We start from the raw sequence: 20703 nt of genomic DNA, 5'->3' as shown, positions 1-20703 counted from the left end.
TGATGCCCTCTTCTGGCCTCCCCAAGTACTGCATATATGTGGTGCACTTATCCGCAAAACACTCATACACATAAAAAAGAAAAACATTTTTAAAAGAAAGCAATCTGCTATGTGCCCTGAACATTTCAGGATGTTTCTTTCTGGATAGGCCAAGAAGGCAAGACCCCAACAGCTTTGTACTCAAGACTTTGCTCAGAGTTGTATTTGTAGAAAAGAATTGGAAGGGTAGGGTCATATCCCCTCCTGGGGCAAAGAACAGACATGTTTACCAGCCAATATAGAGCTACCTACTAGGCCAGGCAGTAGTAGCGTATGCCTTTAATCGCAGCACTCAGGAGGCAGAGGCAGGAGGATCTTTGAGTTCATGGCCAGCCTGGTCTACAGTGAGTTCCAGGACACCCAGGGCTGTCTCAGAAAGAAAAAAAAAAAAAAAAGCTGCCCACCAGCTTCGCAAGATCCACAGTGTGCCCACTGTGGAGTCCAAGAGTCATGGAAAAGTAACACTAGCTGGTGCTTTTAATTTGTTTTTACTTTAGAGACAGGGCCTCATGTAGGCCAGGCTGGCCTCAAAATCCTATGGAACTGAGGACCTTGATCTTCTGCTCTTCCTGCCTCCACCTCCCCAGTGCTGGGATCATAGATAGGTGTGTGCCCCCGCACCCTGTTTTTGTTATTCTGGGGACCAGACCCAGAGTTTTGTATCTTTGAGGTAAGCACTCTGCCAACTGAGCAACATCTCCAGCTCATACTGTTCCCGTAAAGTAAATAAAGCTATGTGTCCTTCATCTCTTCCTGGAAGGGCTTGTCTTCTGGAAGCATCCAGGAAACAGGAATGAGCTAGATTATTAGTTTATAAGTAGAACAGACTCTGCGGGGCTGGGGAGTTCGTGACAATGACGGAGAGGTGAGCGCAATGGACAATGGAGACCAGAGACAGGAAAGGTCACCATGGAGACCAGAGACAGGAAAGGTCACCATGGAGACCAGAGACAGGAAAGGTCACCGCAAAGCAGAGAGAGGGCTGTGATTTCAGGTAGGGTCAGTGAGAAAGGCTCCTAAGCCAGACGGTGGTGGCCCATGCCTTTAATCTTAACACTAGGGAGGCAGAAGAAGGTGGATCTCTGAATTTGAGACCAGCTTAGTCTACAGAGCAAGATCCAGGACAGGCACCAAAACTACACAGAGAAACCCTGTCTCAGAAAAAAGAAAGAAAGAAAGAAAGAAAGAAAGAAAGAAAGAAAGAAAGAAAGAAAGAAAGAAAGAAAGAAAGAAAGAAAAGAGAAGAGAAGAAAAGAAAAGAAAAAAGAAAAAAAGAAAAGGCCTCTCTAGGGAATACTTAGGAAGAGAAGGATATAGCTGGGATTGGGGGCGGGGGGGGGGGGGGGGGCACCAAAACACGGATACACATTTCATGATGAAACCCATTATACATATAACTAATACGTGCTAATAAAAAAAATTTTTTTAAAAATGGGCCAGTGAGACGGCCTCCTGGGTAACTAACGGTGTTTGCTGCCGACTTTGACCATCATGCACCGTGGGGCAAAAGCACCAGATACCAGATGTTGTCCTCTGGTCTCCACTCACACACCATGGCACTCATGCCCATACAGACACACAAGGTAAGTAAGCAAAATGTCAAATAAACAGGTGAAAAGGAAAGTCCCCCACTGACTAACTGGTCATGGTGGCTCCTGCCTCTAATCCCCCAGTACTTGGAGAGGCTGAGGCAGAAGGATTGCCCAGAGTTGGAGGTTAGCTGGTAAAACCCTGTCTCAAAAACAAAAGAAAAGCCACAGGAAAGAGCAAGCCCCTGTGATAGGTTGAAACCGGAGCCGAGGCATGAATGGAGTGAGGAGACAAGCTCTGACTTATCTGGGATATTTCATCCAGAGGGAACAGAGGGAACCAAGTCCTGAACAAGGACGGCCAGCAGCTAGCATGCTGGTTCGACTATTCATTGAGGGGTGAAGAGCAGAAGATGAGGTCAGGGAAGCTGTCGGGAGCCAGGACGCCTGGGGATCATGCCAGATGTCTGCAGCATGCTGAGATGGGATTCATGGGCTGGTTTGGATCAAGGAAGTTGCATGTTCTGATTTTCTGCCTCAAAAGGACCCAGATACTATGTGGGGAATGGCTGGATGCCCTGGGAACCTTAGTGAGCGAGGGAGCTGGTGAGAAGGTCCAGGTACAGAAGACAGCAGCAGTCCTGGCTGATACTGAAGGGGTGGGGTGTGTCTTTAAAGCAGAACAGAGCCGGGCGTGGTGGCGCACACCTTTAACCTCAGCACTTGAGAGGCAGAGGCAGGCAGATCTCTGTGAGTTCAAGGCCAGCCTGATCTACAAAGAGAGTTCCAGGACAGCCAAGGCTATACAGAGAAACCCTGTTGGGGGGGGGGGGGGCGCAGGGGCGGGCATGGGGGGGGCGGGGGAGGTAAGACAAACACACAGATTTGCTAACTCACCAGATGTGGATCCTAAATAAGAGTCAAGACCAAAGAGCTGGGCTTGGTGCAGCACACCTGTAATTCCAGCGTTCAGGAGGCAGAGGCCAGCCTGGGCTACATAATGAATTAAGGCCATCTGGAGTATAGGGAGTGAGAACTTTTCTTACTCACAGAGCCCCACCTATCTCTGCCTCTAGAGTACTGGTACTAAAGGAGACTGCCACCACTGTCTGGGTGAGAACTTTTCTTTAAAAAAAAAAGTCACCTCAAGATTTTATTCTGAACAATCTTAACGATGGAGCTACCATTAATGAGGCAGTTAACCTAAAGGCCTGCCTAGTACCTTATATGTCTGAGGCCAGAGCTGAAATGTCCCCTTAGAAGGGGAGGGGGTTGGAGTAATGGCTTTTTTTTTTTAACTATTGAAACAATGGGCAGGGGGTAGCCCATGCCTTTAGTCCCAGCTCTCAGTAGACAGAGGCAGAGGCAGGCAGATCTCTGAGTTTGAAGCCAACCTGGTGTGCAGTGTGAGTCCCAGGACAGCCAGGGCTACACAGAGAAACCTTGTCTCAAAAAAAAAAATTAAATAAAAGGTAGGGGGTGGTTATTGCTAGACCACCTGCTGTATGGGGACATCAAAGTCCTTATTGCTAGACTACTTCCTGCTGAATGGGAACATCGAAGTCTTCATTGCTAGACTACTTCCTGCTGTATGGGGTATCGAAGTCCTTGGAGCAAGCCTGATGATCTTCACCATCTGGGTGTAATGGGGGTCGTAGGCCTCTGGGGCTGATGATCCTGTTATAAGCAGGTTAGGGGCTGATAATCCCGTAATAACAAGTAAGTACTTAAGTATCTGGTTAGAAATCTTCTGAATCTACTATTGAAGAAATCTAGACAAGAAGCTTATGAGCCGGGGTGCAATGAGTAGGATTAGGAAAAGGAAGAGAAGGGGGTTAAGCAGGGCCATACGTGGGCTGAGGATCCGGCCCAGAGGTAAAATGCTTGCTTAGCATGCAAGAGGTCCTGGGTTCCAATACCAGTGAGACTCTTAAAAAGAGAAAACCATTCCAGTCCCGCAGCGGTGGCCCACACCTTTAATCCCAGCACTCAGGAGGCACAGGCAGACAAATCTCTGTGAGTTCAAGGCCAACCTGGTCCACAGAGTGAGTTCCAGGTCGGCCAGGACTGCACAGAGAAACCCTGTCTCAAAAAACAAACAAACAAAAAAACAAAACAAAAAGGCAAACTCCAATTCCATACTGGACTGTCAACAATCCACTGGCCAGAGGCGTTGAGCTGTTCTTTATGTTTTTGGAGATATGTCCGGAGCTGTCAGATTTTTGTCTTTTATTATACCTGATTGGTTGACATAGAAGCAATATTCCTCCTTGAGGAATAGGCAAAGGCCACCATTCTCCACTGTTAGCAGGCCAAACCCTTGCCAGTTTTCTTTAATGGTTTTCAAGTGGTTTTTGCACAGAAACAAGAATTTTTCTTAAGCCACACAATAACCTCCTTGTCCTGTATAAAGCAGGTCGAGTGCCCTATCGTGTTATAGAACTACGTCAGCTAATGAATTTGTCTGTTGATAGATTTGGGTCTATTTGGTTTTAGTAGGTACCCTCCTTTGTATTCCAATAGGCATTATAGGTAGACATTTTGTCCCCTATGCCAGGGAGTTTCCTTTTGACCTAACATTCCAGCCTTTTGGAGAGAACAAGGGGTGATGTATTCTCTTCTGTAACTATTTCCTGCTGAAATTTGGACATCATTGTCAGGGACCAGGAGGGCTAGAATGTTAGTCAGAGGCCAGGTGGGGATCCAGGCAAAGGGGCATCCATCAGAAGCATCTGGTTCACTGACCCAGCAGTAGAGACCCTGGGAGCAATCACATAGGCTGGAGTGGTTCACATCACGTTTCAGCAAGTCCAGGATGTGAAGCCAGTTGGAACAGTGTGTGGTCCATAGCTGATTCCTAGATGGTGTCTGTCAGCCAAGTGGAAATCTGCTAAGACGGATATAGACTAGAGAGAGAAGTTGAAGTGGAGGAACTTGAAAAATCATACATTTGGAACTTTCAGGTCCATAGTTCTTAGAGTTAGTTGGGGGAGGGGAGGTGTCCCAAGACCAGCTGGGAGAGAAATCACACCATCAGGAAGAGGTAGATGGGGAAACTGAGGTTGTACTTATCTGGAGAGATGGCTCAACCATTAAGAGCACTGGCTGTTCTTCCAGAGGACCCAGGTTGGATTCGGAACACCCACATGGAAGCTCACAGAGATCTGTAAACGCGTGTCAAGGTATCTGATGCCCTCTTTGGGGCATGGTGCACGTGGTACACAGATACACATGTAGGCAAAACACCCATACCCATAAAAGAAAAGAAATTTAAATAGAAAACTTTAAAAATATAATGAAATAAATCCTTTTCAAAAGAGGAGAATGGTAGGGGCTGGAGAGATGGCTCAGCAGTTAAGAGCACATACTGCTCAGAAAGGGGACCTGCGTTAGGTTCCCATAACCCTTTTCAGGTGGCTCAGAACTTGGCTTGGAAATCCAGTTCCAGGGACTCCAACTCCCTCTTCTGGATTCCGCAGCCACCTCTCCTCGCATGAGCGCGGATGCACACACAATATGCACATAATTAAAAAATAAAAGACATCTTGGAGGGACGGAAAGGCAACGAGGTAGTGGTTCCTTTAAGAGTGCGAGCTGGCAGGAAGCCCCGCCCAGACCTGTAAGCCCCGCCCCGCCCACGGGAGGCGGGACTCGGGACGGTTTGAAAGGTCGGCGCGCCGAGCGGGGTGGCTCGGCTGCCGCTGAGATGTCGGTGCTGAGGCCGCTGGACAAGCTGCCCGACCTGAACGGGGCCACCATCTTGGTAGGTGCGGGCGGCGCCCCTGGGCCGGCTCCCCGCAAGCCCAGGCCTGGGCGCGTCCTCGGCCACAGAGCGCTCGGACGGCGGCGGGGTGGGCGGGCGGGCGCACTGCTCCGGACCAATCGGAGCGGCGGCTCGGGAAGCGGACTGACGCCTCCACCAATAGGCGCGCGTCTGGCTCTGCAATAGGCTTGAGTGGGCGTTCCAGTTCGAACGTGGGTTTCCCCGCGTTCTGAGGAAGTGTGGCTCCTCGGGGTCCCCTTCTCGGGAAATGGTGTCCCCCCAGGAGGGATGCCAAGTGCTGGGCCCTCGAGAGGAGCCGCCCGCCCTGCTCGGGTCTCCACCTGTCTGGTTCTCTCCCTTCGCAGCTGGTGGGCAGGGAGGATGCGCTCCTGCAGCGGCTGGCCGAGTCGATGCTCAAAGACCACTGTGCATCCGAGCTGAGGGTGTAAGTTGCTGAGGTGTAGCCTGAACTCTGGGCTGACCTGAGGGGGAGGGAAGGGAGCCTGCGGGAGAGGGAGGGCCCCAACTCCTCCCAGTTGCCGCCTTTCCATCCTTAACTGCCCTGCCCACCCTTGCGGAGCTGACTCCTTGACAGGTCTCCGCAAGTGCTCGTGACCCCTACATACGCCGAAAACCCATTTGTTCATTGAAGATCTATCTGGGTTTGGTCGTCAGTGCCTAAAAGCAAAGCAGATCTTTCGTTTCCTTTTGCTGCGATAAAATACCCTGACCAAACCAACTTAAGGGAGAAAAGTCACTCTCGGCTCGCAGGGCCAGGTTACTTGTAGCCCGTCATTGTAGGAGAAGTCCGTGCGGTAGGAAGTTGAAGCAGTTACATCCACAGTCAAGAGGAAGGAAGAAATGCCTGTGTGCTAGGGCTTAGTAATCCAGAATACCCCCTCCCAGAAAATGGTGCCACCTGTAGTGGATCCTTCTGCCTTCCTCAACCCAATTAAGAAATTAAAAAGAAAGGAAATCCCTCACAAGGCATGCCCATAGGCAAACCTAATCTAGACAGTTTCTCATTGAGACACACCCACCCACCCAGGTGACTCTAGATTGAAAAGTAACCATAAGAGAGAGTAACCAAAGCCCCTGGGGAAAATGAACACCGTTTAGAGCCCAACATGAGGGCTTATAGCATTTGTAAGGTGGAAACAGGAGGCACTACCGTCATTCTTCATTGCAATCCAGTTCCAGGCCAGCCTGGGTTCCGTAAGACCCTGTCTCAAACCAAAATACAAAGAAGTCACCTCCCCACCTGTTTGCTAGTGTCTGGTCCTTCCCCCAACCACACACACACACACACACACACACACACACAATCAGTCCCTAAGGACAGATTTTGACTCCCGTTCCCTGGTGAGCCCCCAGAGCCTTAAGCAGTAACTAGCACACAGTAGCTCAGTTAGTAACTGTTGAGTTAATCTGGTTAATTCATGATCCAAGAAATGCTAAAAAATGTCTCAGGCTAGTAGAAGTGTAAGGCAGGGATTTCTGAGGAAAGCTTGGTGACGTGAAGGCGAACTAGTCCAGTGAGATGAACTAGAAAATAGCAAAAAAACCTGAAAGCCTCGATGGTTGTGAAAACGTTCTGGCAATGGTTATGCCTGCAACAAAATTCGGAGAATTCTTTAGTGCCCCAGATTTGGAGGAACAGTAATTACTGTGTGTTTTCCTTTCGTTTTTCTAACCTCACCAGGCTTCCAGGCTTGAGAATATGAAACACATCAACACCAGACCAATCTCATAACTCAGAAACAGAAAAGGATTTTAAAAAATGCATTTGCCCTTGAACAGTGATCTTGTAATCCCAGCTACCAAAGCGGGAAAAGGGAGATGTATGTTTTATGTAGTTTTAGCTAGGCGTGATGGCACAAGACTGTAATCCCAACACCTGGAGGTAGAGTCAAAAAAGATCAGGGGTGGCCGGGCAGTGGTGGTGCACGCCTTTAATCCCAGCACTCGGGAGGCAGAGCCAGGCCGATCTCTGTGAGTTCGAGGCCAGCCTGGGCTACAGAGTGATTTTTCAGGGCAGGCTCCAAAGCTACACAGAGAAACCCTGTCTGGAAAAACCAAAAAAGAAAAGAAAAGAAAAGAAAAAAGAAGATTAGGGGTTCAAAGGTTAGCCCCAACTACACAGGAAGTGAGAGGCTGCATCTGGGCTGCAGAAGACCATGTGTTAGGAAAGAAATGACAATAATTTTAAAAATAAGTTTGGGCCAGGTGGTGGTGGTGGTGGTGGTGGAGGAGGAGGAGGAGCACGCCTTTAATCCCAGCACTGGGAGGCAGAGGCAGGCGGATCTCTGTGAGTTCAAGGCCAGACTGGTCTACAGCCAGGATAGCCAGGACTGTTTCACAGAGAAACCCTGTCTTGAAAAATCAAAAAATAAAATAAAAATTAAAAATAAAAATAAAAAAGTTTTATATGCTTGGTATTCCTTGAATTATAACCTAAGAAAGAGAGTGATGGACCAGGCATGGTGACAGACACCTTTGATCTCTGATCTTTGAGCTTGGAAGGCAGAGGCAAGAGGATCTCTGTGAGTTCAAGGCCAACCTGGTCTACATAACAAGCTCCAGGACAGCCAGAACTACATAGAGACCCTGTCAAAAAAAAAAAAAAAAAAAAGAAAGAAAGAAAGAAAAGGAAAGAGTGCAATATATACAAAGAATGGGTGGAAGAATTCATGAAAGGCCTTCAGGTGGGGGTTTGGCAATTATAGCTAGCAAATGACAAAACCGGATCGAGCCTGTTTCTACCTCACACCAAAGGGATTCAGTCTATCCCCTAACCATCTCAGCCCAGCGCCTCCCCTGAGCCTGGTCTTCCCACAGCAGGCAGGGTTTCTAAATCCTCTTGTCTCAGCCCAGCACACCCTCCACCACCCCACCCCCACCCCCGTGTGCCCCAGCCTGGTCTGCCCCCCACCCCCCGTGTGTGTGTGTGTGTGTGTGTGTGTGTGTGTGTGTGTGTGTGTGTGTGTGTGTGTGTGCACGGATTCTGGGTCCTCTTGTCACAACAGTTACCAACAGCCCCTTCTGGCCGAGGGACCAGACCCGAGAGGTCTGGGTAGAACTGGCTGTGCCCTGCCTCAGCGCTGGGCTCCCTCTGAGGCAGCTCCTTTCCCTGTAAAGGACACTGTGTGAGCGAACAGTCACTGTGAGGTGAGGACGTGTGTCTCTAGTCCCCCACTTTCTGTTTTTCAGTCACTTGGCCAACTCGCTCCCTCTGCCCTCCAATGTGAACCGGCCCCGAATTGACCTGATTGTGTTTGTGATTAACCTGCATAGCAAACACAGGTGAGAGCCAGGACTGGGCGCCCGAGCGCGACCTGTGCTGGACCAGTAACCTTAGATGGGAAGGCAGGGGCCAGTGAGAGGCTCCGGGGGTGAGGAGGGGTGAGGAGGGAGGGCTGCGGGGTGGTTTGGAAGACAAACCATGACGTCACCGGTCAATTAGCACGTGTATGCCTACTGCCTAAGGGGCCAAAAAGAGAATTGTTCCCCCTGCTGCTGCAGTTACAGACAGTTGTGAGCTGCCCGGCGGGGTCTGGGATGCAAGCTCCGGTCCTCTGGAAGAGCAGTCAGTGTGCTTAACCTTTGCACCCTCTCTCCGGCCCGAACTCCTGCCCTTGGTTTATTTATCTTGTTTGTAGTCGTGGGGATTAAATTTCAGCACATGACCTCTTAGCCCTAAACCCTATCAAAACTACAGCAGTCAGGAGTTGGGTAGTATGTGGGACAGTGGCTGAGAAAAACAGTAGGTGTGTAAACACACCGCTGTATTTGCACATGAAAGAAGAGTCCTAGAAGAATCACACCCCAAACTGTTGGCAGTGAAGGATGATTCAAAGAGGATTCTTTATATCTGTGTGTGTGTGTACATATATATATTCATATTTATTGCTTGATTGTTTTATAAGCATTCGTGGCCTTCTCTGTAAGTAAAAGTAAATTTTAAAACAGGGTATATGTGGCTAGGCAGGTGGCTCAGTGGTGCCGAAAATGTGGTTCCCGCACCCACAGCAAGAGGTTCACAACTTACTGTAACTCCAGCTCCGGGGATCCACAGACACCAGCACTCATGTACACCTAAACTCATGCTTGCCGGTCAACACATAGTTTAAAATAATAATAATAAAACCTTTTAAAAATAAAACAGACCGGAATCCCAGCATTTGGGGTATGGAGACAGGAAGATGAGAAGTTCAAGGTCATCCTTAGGGCAGCCTGAACTACATGAGATCTTGACTTAGAAGGGGGGGAGGGGGGCGGAGGTAGGCAGCAAGATGGCTTCGCTTAATCGCCTGAGTTCAACCCCAGGACTCAATATGGGGGGTTGTGGTGGTGGTGGTTGATGTGACAGGGTTTCTCTGTGTAGCCCTGAATGTCCTGGAGCTCAATCTGTAGGCCATCCTAGCTTCAAAGTTAGAGATCTGCCTGCCTTTGCCTCCTGAGCGCTCAGATTAAAGGCATGCGCCATCACGCAGGGCTGTGCTGTGAAATTCTGTCTTTTGGTGTCTTTTCTTGCTCGGCCTTGTGCCCCAGCCTCCGGAACGTGGAGGAGTGTCTGAACCATGTGGACAGCAGCTTCTTCCTGGGGAAAGTCTGCTTCCTGGTCACAGGGGGTAAGTGTGGCCCCTTCCTGCAGCTCTCCTACCCCAGCTAGAGCAATAGCAGTTGTGAGGCGGTCTGCAGAGCCGTTCTCCTTAGGTTCTCCTTAGCCAGCTCCTGATTTTTTTTTTTCTTTTGCCTAAGGTGATGATCAGAAGTGGGCATGAGATCTAGAACTGGAGTTACAGTTACATATGGTTGTGAGCCACCATGGGTGCTGGGAATCGAACCTGGGTCCCCTGGAAGAGCAGTCAGTGCTCTTAACTGCTGAGCCATCTCACCAGCCCCCATTTAAGAATGTACTTTGGTTTTTGTTTTGAGACAGGGTCTCACTATGTACTCCTGGCTGTCCTGGGACTCATTATGTAGATGAGGCTGGCCTTAAACTCACAGAGGTCCACCTGCCTCTGCCTCCTGAGTGCTGGGATTAAAGGTGTGCGCCACCACACTCCTGGCTTTCTAACTTGACCCCGGTAGCTGATTGCGCTCTTGCTTGGAGTTCCTCACTGACTCCTGTGGCTTCCAGAGAGAAATTCAAATCCTCTAGACAGGCAAACCTGGAAGTTTCCACACACCTCTCATCTCAACACGCAGGACGCTAAGGCAGGAGGAACAGGAATTTGAGAGCAGCATGCAGGGGGATTACTGAAAGTTCAAGGCCGGCTCAACAGCGTGGGGAGGTCATGTCTCCAGGATTTTGCTATTAGCCTCTGCCTTTGTGTCTCGTCTCCACTCCTTTTCCTCTCATTCTTTGGGGCAGCTACAGTTCTCTGGAAAAGGTCCTGCTGGTCCTGAGGGGAGGCAGGATTACTGGTAATCCGTTTGCTCAAACACTTTTTTTATTACAATGGTCTTTGAGGTCTTTTATTACAATAGGCATTACCTGAGATTTACAGCTGAGGAGACTGAGCGTAAGTGGCCTGCCCAGGGCCCTATAGCTCATTAGTGGGGAGCCGAGCTTCATAGTCCTGCTGCTGGGCCATCCATCACCTTCTTTTGTTTGGGTTTTTGCTTTGTTTCATTACATTTTGAGACAGAGACTCAATATGTAGCTCAGGCTATCCTCAAACTCTGTGTCACTATGCCTGGCATTAGGACTGTCCTCTGAATGATTTGGGGCTCCTATCAGGTCCTGTTTCTCCTCTTTGTCTGGCTGACTCCTGCGGGAATACCAAAACACTCTGCTCAGGGTCAGCGATCTGTCTGATCTGCCAGCATTCCCTATGACACTGAGGTCTTTGAGGGGAGAGTCTCTCACTGATGCCTATGATGGTGGTGATAGTGATGGTGGTGATGATTCTCTCCAGTGAATGCCTGGGACTCATCAGTATCAGCTCAGCTGACTCTGAGCAGCTCTGTGTAGTGGGTGCTCTTGTTCTCATTTCAAGAGTGAAGAAACTCAATTATCCATAGAGCACTTGGGAGGCGGAGGCGGAGGCGGAGGCAGAGGCGTGGCTCTCTGGCTGATGTAGCCTGAAATGTGCCTGGCTTCTTTGCAGCTGGACAGGAAAGCCACTGCACCATTCACCGGAACACAGTTATAAAACTGGCCCACACCTACCGAAGCCCCTTGCTCTTCTGTGACTTAGAGGTAAGAACTCTGGCCATTGGGGCCAGTGAGAACAGGGTACCATATGGGGAATGCTTACCGAAGGGTCACCAAGTACCCAGGGGAGGTGGCCCGGGTATGGAGGGAGGCATGTGATTCTGGTTTAAGGCTTGGCTTGTAAGTCTTGTGTGTGTGTGTTTGAAAGTCCCTGTCGATAGTGCAGTCTCCTGCAGGGGGATAAGTACTTATGATATGAGGTGTCAGGTCCGTCTGGCGGTCAGAGTGCCTGATGTCATCCCAACCTCCATGGACTGCAGACCTTGTCTGTGGTGTCACAGGGCAGGACGCACAGCAAGTAATGGGGGTGTTTATGAGATGGACAGGTAGCTGGGTAGGTAGATGGACAGTGTGTTGGTTCCACCCTGATTCACTTCTGTACATGTGCTCACCAGGTGAGCCCTGTCTGGCCATAGCAAAGCAGGTATGCATTTTCTTTCTCTTTTTATTTTGTGTGTGTGTGTTGTGTGTACATGTGTGGGGGAGGGGCATGTACCTGTGCATGCCCAGAAGCCAGAGAAGGATGTCAGGTGTCCTTCTCTATCGCGCTCTGCCTAATTCTCTTGAGCAGGGTAGAGGTGGAGTTTTCCTCTCCAGACCATTTGCTCCCAAATAACTGGCAGCTGCTTCCCAAATTATCACACAAAGACTTATATTAATTATAAATGCTCGGCCAATAGCTCAGGCTTGTTATTAGCTAACTCTTACACTTAAATTAACCCATATTTCTTATCTATACTTTGCCATGTAGCTTGGCACCTTTTCTCAGTACTGTTTGCCCATCTTGCTCTCTCTGTGTCTGCCAGCGACTCGCTAACTCTACCCTTCCTCATCCCATCGTTCTCAGTTTGGCTCTGATGGTCTAACTTTGTCCTGTTCAGCTATTGGCCAGCCAGCTTGTTTATTAAGCCCTCCATAGAGGCATATATCCACACAGTGTACAGAAGGATTATTCCACAACAGCAGGGTCTTCACCAAATCTGGAGCTAGACTGGTGGCTATCCAGTCCCAGCAATCCTTCTGCCTCTGCCCTTCCCTTCCCCCCACAGCACTAGAGTCACTGGCACTCACAGACATATACACATTTTGACATGGGTGCTAGGGTCACAATGCATTCTTGTACAGCAAGCACACTTCCCACCCAGCCAGCTCTGGAGCCCCACAAATGTGTTGTTGTTCAGCAGGAGTTGATGCACGCTCCCTGGGAGAATTACTGAAGGTCCTCTGGGCCCGAACTGCCCCACTCACATACCTGGCCTGCTCAGTTGCTCTGGGGATCTTTTTGTTAGTTTTGAGGTTTGTTTTGAACAGTTGTGTCCTGCCTGGGTCTGGGACCTTTTCCCTAAGATGAAGTAACTCCGTAAGAACCAGGTCAGGACAAAATCCCACACATCCTGTGGCCCAGGGTTTCCTGTTATGTGGTCTGTGGACTGTGCCTGTGATGGCAGAATCCAGGTGACCTATAAATTTGCATGAGAAGTAGCGTCTACCCCCTCCGCCACAGCACCATACTAACATTTAGCTGGAGGCGAGCTCATGAATGAGCCAAGAGTGTCGGTGGGAATAGCGAAGTTAGCAGTTACCGACAGACACAGCATGCTGGGGCTGGAGTGCTGGCTGTTGGCTAGGAGCATTTGCTGTTCTTGCGGAGGATCGGAGTTTGGTTCTCAGCATCTACATTACAGTTCACATCTGTCTATAACTCCAGTTTTGATACCCTTGGCCTTCTGGGGCGCCAGGCACACACCGTGCACAGATGTACATGCAGGCAGAACACCCCTACACACAGAGCTGCTGATGCTTTGATTTACATGTTAGGGCAGACCTTGTCGCTGCTTTGATCTGGTTGCTAAACTGCCCCCTAGACCACCCTAGACCACAGCATGATCAGGGTTTGCATGCCACTCATTGTACATCTGTCTCTTCTTATTAACAGTGTTTTCAGAATCCTTGACTAGATCCAGGCTCTGCTCTCATAGGTGACGACACTCTGTACCCCCGGCACACCTGAAGGGTCTCACCCTGCAGGGTTTCCCCATAGCAAACCTCTGAGAAAACACTCCAAAAAGAGTCACCTTGCTCAGTCACACAGAGTTAGGGCCAGACGGTTAGTGGGCGGCGATTTTCCCATTGTGGCCTGCTGAGCATGTGGCTTCGAGCAAGTCTCCCTATACCCACTTCTTGGTAGCTTTATGATCGCTTACTGAAGAGTCATCTTTGCTTCCCAACTCAGGTGGAGGTGGAGCCTGGTAACCATGTAACAGGTGCTGTCGCAGTTCCATATGTGGCCACGAGGTGGCAGGCCATACCAGTTTTTGAGTTTCCATGGCGCTTGAGGCCTAGACTAGGGGCAGTGATAGGTTCAGCAGGTAAAGGCACTTGCTGTCACCCTGAGTTCTGGGCCCCACGGGTAAGAAGGAGAGAATGGATTCCTTGTAAATTGACCTCTGGCCATCATGCATGGGCGTGCACACACACCACGCACACACACACACACCACGCACACGCATTCTCTCTCTAAACATAGTTTTAAAAAGAAAGGAAAGTCACGGCGCCATCTGTGCAGAGGAAAACAGAGGCCGCAGTCTGTTCCCAGCTGGCAGAGGCTACAAATACCTGCCCGTAACACACGCCTAGGTCCCTCCGATGAAGAGCCCCATCTGTGGGCTGTCGGGCCCGCCCTGCATGTGTCTGAGTAGTCATTTTCAGAGCATACTTTCTGTCTTATCCGATTGGAACCTCAACGTATCTGGAGGCCTTTGTGTGGCAAGAGCTGCTAGCTCTCTTTTATAGCCTGGGAAACACTCTTGGACAGTGTGGAGGGCGTGTCTCAGTGTGGGTCGTGAGGGACAGGAGACAGCTGTGGCATTCAGACTCCAGCAGATTGGAAATACAGACCTTTGAGGGTTCAAAATACCTGTCACACATACACAGTGTACCCGGCACCGTTGTAGGCATCAGAGACACTGCAGAGAGCCAAATAGTGAGATTTATATATTTATATATGCCTGGCTGTGCTCTAGGAACACAACTAGCCACGTGGGCTTGTTTGTTTGTTTGCAATGTGAAAAAGAATGACTGGAGCCAGGCAGTGGTGACCTACGCCTTTAATCCCAGCACTCTAGAGACTCAGGCAGGCAAATCTCTGTGAGGTCGAGGCCAGCCTGGTCGACAAAGCGAGTTCCAGGACAGCCAGGGTTACACAGAGAAACCCTGTCTGGAAAAACCAAAACCAAAACCAGAGAGGGGGGGAGGGAGAGGGGGGGAATGAATATGAGGTAGAAGGGATGAGAGTCCGGCGTGTAGCTTTGTGGGTAGAATGGATCCGAAGGGGAGAGCTCATGTGTGAGCAACAGCCTCTCGCTGTCTGGCAGAGAGTGCTCGTCAGCAAAGTGCAGAGGGCCCGAGCTGCCTGGTGTGGTGAAGGACCTTCAGGGGGGCCGGGGTGGAATAGCTGAGCCCTGAGGGCAGAGTAACAGGAAGCGTCAGCAATGACGGGGTGAGGTCGTAGAGTCAGTAAAGGCTGTGGCTTTTCCTCCAAATAAAACTAGAACTGCTGGAGGTTTGGGGCCCAGCAGGACGGGCTTTGCTCTGGCTGTGACTAGATGAAGAGAGAGGAAGGCAGAAATGAGGACAAGGTTTAGAGATTTTTCTGGAAGGGCTGAGTGGTCTGGATTCAGTGGTGTCCAGAGAAGAGACATGGGATGGTCCGTAGTCCATGCTGTTTCCTGGACAGTCAACAGAATGTGCTGGTGGCCAGATGTGAGGTGACAGGGAGACAAGTCAGGGACAACTGAGGCTTCCGGCATGACAGCTGGTAGGTGGCGCTGCCTCCAGAGATGAGGCAGAGTTGAGGAGCCGAGTCGGTGACGGGCTGGCAGTGCCCTGGGGCCACTTGCTGGTTTGGCCAGGCAAACGTTTGTCAGCGTCCCTTGCCTAGAACTCACTGGTCCAGGGCCAGGACATCTTTCTAACCCCCAGCTCCCCTGAGCCCTCCATCCCAGCAAAGGACACATGGGTGTGGGTCACATGTCCTTATCTGTGCTGAGGGCCACTCTGCCCCCTCCCTTCTGCCCCTGTGTCTTCTTGGGGTGCCCCTCAGTGGCTGGGACTAGCCATGGTTGAGGTCTTAGCTCTGCGGTCACTCCTCTGTGACCCTGGACTGTGTAGTTGACCTTACCAGTTCCTTTGGTTGGTTGGTTGGTTGCTTTGTCGAGACAGGGCTTCTCTGTGTAGCCCTGGCCATCCTGGAACTCACTCTACAGACCAGGCTGGCCTCGAACTCACAGAGATCTGCCTGCCTCTCTCTGCCTCCCGCATGCTGGGATTAAAGGCGTGCGCCACCATGGCCTGGCCAGACCTTACCAGTCTTGTCAAATCCCTTATCTTGATCAGGGCTCAGTCTCCGGGTGTCTCTGGGTTTGAAAAACAAGGTAGGAAGTTGCCTGGTTAAGGGGTGGCACAATCCCGGGGTACCCGTGCACCTCGGCCCCCAGCTTCGCCTTGGCCTCTGCATACTGAGGGTGTCCACAGCGCCAGCCCCCGCTCACGCACGGCTCTTCTTTGCTCTCCCTGAAGGTGGAAAGCTTTCGAGCCGCCGCGGCACAGCGCCTGGTCCGCATGCTGCAGATCTGCGCTGGCCACGTGCCAGGGGTCTCAGCGCTGAACCTGCTGTCCTTGTTGAGGAGCTCCAGCGGCCCCGCGCCCAAGGAGCTGTGAGCACCGAGGAGCTGTGAGCATGGCGGCGGCTGCCCTCCCTGCATTTGGCTCCAGCTCCAGAAGCAGTCACTGTGGCTGAAGACCAGTCAGGGCCTGACAGGCCCCGGGAGGCAGCCTGCTGACTGCAGGGCTGAGCTCTGCTCCCCCATGTGCTGGGCAGGAGTGGGGAGGGCGCCCAGCGCTCGAACCCCCATGCTTCCCGGCTCACCACAGAGGCCCCCACCCCACAGAGGCCCCGTATCTTCACCTGTCTGACGGGGTGCATCCACCTAAGGTTTCTTTGGAACAAAGAGCCGTGGCTAAAAAAAAACCTAAAAAATCTGTCTCACCCACCATTTGACTTTGTAAATGAGGAAACTGACTCAGTACAATTAAGGGGGCAGAGCGCGGCTTCCAGGAGCCCAGGGAAATGTCACGTGCTGGCCCAGCCTGGCTGTTGCTCCTGGGAAGCCGTTTTTCCTGGTGTAAATGGAGACGGTTCTCCTCATGTCACGTTGACAGGATTGAATGAACCGGCAGGTGACATGCTGCCTTGAGACTGCATTGCTCACTGCGACTTGTCTGTTTGTCCAGTAGGTCACACATGCTGCCGTGGCCCACACAGCAGCAACGAGGCACTCACAGACAGTGACAATCAGGTATAACCAGACGGAGCTGATTCTTAGCATCTCACCTCAGGAATGACACCAGCAAGGTCAGAGTGTGAGAAGTGAGTAGCCGGCTGGGAGCCATTGCACACTTCCCCTCAGACCCAAAGAGAAGTTTGTAGACGGGCCAGGCTGGACTGGGCAAGTTCTGTTAGCCCAGTCAAGGTTCCCAGGGCTGCAGGAGGTGGGCTTAGCACATGGGGGCCTGGGGGGGCGGGGGTCTGTTGAGAGTACAGACCATCAGTGGTTGGCAGGGACAGCCAACTTGGATGTCACGGGGGGCTGTAGCTGCCTTCCAGAACAGCCCAATGCTCTGCCCCTAGTATGAAGAGTTCGACGTACCTCTCTGGATTTTTGTTGTTGTAGGTTTTTTTGTGTTTGGGGGTTTTTGTTTATTTTTGAGACAGGATTTCTGTGTGTGTAGTGAACTCATTCTGTAGACCAGGCTGGCCTTGAACTCAGAGATCCACCTGCCTCTGCCTCCCAAGTGCTGGGGTTAAAGATACAAACCACCCCAGCCGGCTACTCTACCTTTCTGGCTTTCTGGCAGCCCCTTGGGTCCCAGGAGGGACCTCAGCTTTGAGGTCCCTGTGAGGCCACACATGTCACCTGACACATGCAGAGAGCACTTCACGCTTCACAGAGTTCTGCTCACGCAGCAGCAGCAGCTCCTGCCGACCTCCCAGCATGCCTGCAGGGTTGCTGATTCCCCGTTTCGGAGTCCCCGAGACAGACTGCACTGAACGTGTGTCCAGAGTCATAGCCAGTGGGTGGCAGGCCTGCGTTGCCCCCCAGTTCTGTGGGGCTCCACAAAAGGGGTGTCATCTCCCCTGGGAGGGCCCGAGATGGGAACACAAGGTTTTGTGCCTGAGAGAGCAGCCGTCTTGGGGCAATGTCTCCGACCCCTCAGTACCCTGGGCCCTAAAGTGTGCAGGAAGGCTGATGGAGTGGTACCTAAGCTAGAGAGGAAGGGAGCATGGGCACACCTCTCCTGTTTGTCACCTTTTGCTGAAAAGAGGAAGCTTCACCCCTTCCTTACCCTGGCCCAGCTAGCATGATGTGCACACCTCTCCCTCAGGTCCCTGTACCACGTTTTCTTTGCCACCTGGTGCCATTTAACAAGAGAAATGGCACCACATTCTCCAGCGAGGGCCTGGGAGCCTTCCAAGAGCCGGGGGAGCTTGAGGCTGTCACTACTGCCAGCTCCCTGCCAAGCTTGGCAGGGACCCTGGAACTAGAGGCGCCTCTCTGGGCTTGGGCTGGCCTGCCCCTGAGGGCTGAGCGACACTTCAATGCCAGGCAGGTGCCCTCAGACCTTAGCAAAGACAGCAGGAGTGGTTGCTCCTGGCAGGATGTCTGGCTGAGGACATGAGGGCTGGGCTTGATGCTGAGGTGGCGGAGTCGGGTGATTCAAAGACTCGGGATGTTATCAGATGCCTGCGGCCTGAGTTAGGGCTAAGATCCTGTGGGAGAGCTTGCTTTACATCACAGGTTCCTTTGTCCCTAGGCTGCCTGCTATGGGCAGTTCTTATACCCCTCCAGGAAGCTCAGGTCTCTGCAGGAGGATGCTGTCCCAAGTGTTGTGGGCAATAATCCGGGGGTCCTTCTTGTCCCTGCCTAAAGGGGTGGTGGTGGGCCATTCCTCTAGAGGAAAGGAAGCTGTAGAATCCCCAAGGATCCTCTACCCAGCTGGGTGTGGCTCCCGTTTGTAGCCAGCAGAGATGGATGGAAAGAACAGTGATTTTTCAGGCCAGCCTGGGCTACAGTGTAAGACCAATTCATGCAAGTGGGGAAGGAGCTGAGGTGGTCTGTGGGGTAAAAGCATTTGCTGTGTGAGCTTGACTGCCATGTAAAGACAGGAGAGTACACCCTGAAACTTGCCCCCTGGCCTCACACACAGCCTGCAATATTAATACCTTTTACAAGGAGTTGGGGTGCCGTTCAGTTGGTAGAGTGCTTGCCTAGCATGCGTGAAACCCTAGTTCAATCCATAGCATCACGTGCAGGCATAATGGCTCAAACCAGTAATCCCAGCACTCAGGGGTGGAAGTTCAAGGTCATCTTCAGCTACACAGTGCATTTGAGGCCCATCTGGGCTACATGAGACCATCTGAACAAACCAGGGCCAACAAGGCAGGACAGCTCAGCTGTTAAGTGTTTGCTGCCAACCTGGATGACCTGAATTTCATCTCAGAACTCACTCCTGCAGGTTGTCCTTTGACCTCCATGTGTGAACGTGCCTCCCCAAAGTCATTTATAAGAATAAAATTAAGCCGGGCGGTGGTGGCGCACGCCTTTAATCAGCACTCAGGAGGCAGAGGCAGGAGGATCTCTGTGAGTTCGAGGCCAGCCTGGGCTACAGAGTGAGTTCCAGGAAAGGCGCAAAGCTACACAGAGAAACCCTGTAAGAAAGAAAGAAGAAAAATATCACCCCCTAGAACAGAGGCCTGGGCTGCTTGGCCACAGAGGAAGTAGTGAAGTAGGAAAGGACCAGGCCCGCAAGTCTCACCGCCAGGCCCTGTGACGTGGGTCAGCTCGCTTTCCTGCTTTGAGCCTCTGCCTCTTGGGGTGCTCATGGCTGGAAACAAGAGCCTGATCCTTCGCTGCCCTGTTTCCTCCACGCGGTATGCGTGTGCAGCAGGTGCACCCCGCACAGGCTACGCTTACCAGTGTGGAGGTCCTGCAGCCAATGTCTTCCTCTCCTGTTCTCCATGTTATTTTTGAGTCAGCGTCTCTCACGGAACCCCAAGTAAATCTGAAAGACAGAAGCACACCCCTCGTTCCCTGGTACCCTCCTTGGGTTTTCCTCCTTCGCCTTCACCTACTAGATGGCTTCCTTGCTGGAGTTGGGCTCAGGCTGCCTGCTGCTGCTCTGCTCCAGGACGAGGGGGAGCCTGGTGCGGAGTCTGCACTGGGCTGGTTGGTGAAATAGCCCTGTGTGGGGTCTGCAGGAGGCCGAGCCCAGCCCCAGCTTGTTCGGCTGTGATGCCCCGAATGAAGCAGGAGCGTTCCCGTTCCTCCTCACAGTCTCACCGTCCCGTGCACGGCTGCCCACGGTCCCCCCCCCCCCCCCCCCCCCCCCGGGCAGGACTCCGAGAGGTTGAAGTCCTGTGGCCTCTTGTCCTGAGACCAAGGGCACGCTTAGAGTGTGACAGAGCACAGGGGCATGCACGGGGGTGGGGGGTGGGGGACACACGCGTACAGAGAGGGGGCTGGGAGTAGCCTGGGCTAGGCAGAGGGAGCGGAGTACTGCTTCATGGAAGGGCGTGGCCTGCCATTGACTGTCGAGGAGAGAGGACAAGGCCCACCCTGACCACTGCGCTGCCTGGGGCTCCTGCTGCTCAGGCCTGCGGACACTACTGATTCCCCGCCATTCCCACCCCTCTCCCGTGAACAGACAGCCTGACACTGTCCTCCCCTCTGTCCCCACTGAAGGGGACTTTCCAACAGTGTCCTTGTTTCTCAGAACGAGATACAAGGGGGAGGGGGGCAAGGGCACCTCTGCTTTGAGAACTGGACACTGAGAAAATGGGGTGGAGCTGAGAGGGTGGACGTGAAGTTCCCGAACCAATTCAGGGTGACTGGGAAGGCCCCAGGGCACTCCATGCTATGACTCATGTTTCTCAAAAGAACAAAAAGCCTTTGCATGTGTGGACCTGAGGCTGTGTGTGAGCAGTCTCCAGGGCAAGGGGACAGAGACTGCCCGGCCACCACTTCCAACTCAAACTACAGTCTTGAAGGGCTTTTAGTGAGACTGTGTGGGCATCCTGGCCTGATTACAGC

The 20703-nt window shown here is 51.9% G+C and overlaps 1 protein-coding gene across 3 annotated transcripts; it reads left to right on the top strand.

The window, feature by feature from the left end:
- Nucleotides 1-5171: 5171 nt before the first annotated feature.
- On the top strand, nucleotides 5172-16816 carry Cenpm (centromere protein M). Of its 3 annotated transcripts, XM_006980208.4 has the most exons (6): nucleotides 5173-5331; nucleotides 5697-5776; nucleotides 8542-8634; nucleotides 9883-9962; nucleotides 11448-11539; nucleotides 16133-16594. In XM_006980208.4, exons 1-6 carry the CDS (start codon nucleotides 5275-5277, stop codon nucleotides 16271-16273), a joined length of 543 nt encoding a protein of 180 aa, XP_006980270.1. In that variant the 5' UTR covers nucleotides 5173-5274; the 3' UTR covers nucleotides 16274-16594. The 3 variants fall into 3 exon arrangements, with proteins under 3 accessions (XP_042120660.1, XP_076412522.1, XP_006980270.1); XM_042264726.2 differs by lacking the exon at nucleotides 8542-8634 and having other exon boundaries at nucleotides 5172-5331; nucleotides 16133-16816; XM_076556407.1 differs by lacking the exon at nucleotides 11448-11539 and having other exon boundaries at nucleotides 5172-5331; nucleotides 16133-16816.
- Nucleotides 16817-20703: the final 3887 nt, after the last annotated feature.

The sequence above is a fragment of the Peromyscus maniculatus genome, chromosome 20 (assembly GCF_049852395.1).
Source record: "Peromyscus maniculatus bairdii isolate BWxNUB_F1_BW_parent chromosome 20, HU_Pman_BW_mat_3.1, whole genome shotgun sequence".
Lineage (NCBI taxonomy): Eukaryota > Metazoa > Chordata > Mammalia > Rodentia > Cricetidae > Peromyscus > Peromyscus maniculatus.
Note: the sequence above shows the minus strand (reverse complement) of the source record. Positions and strands in the feature narration are given on the sequence as shown.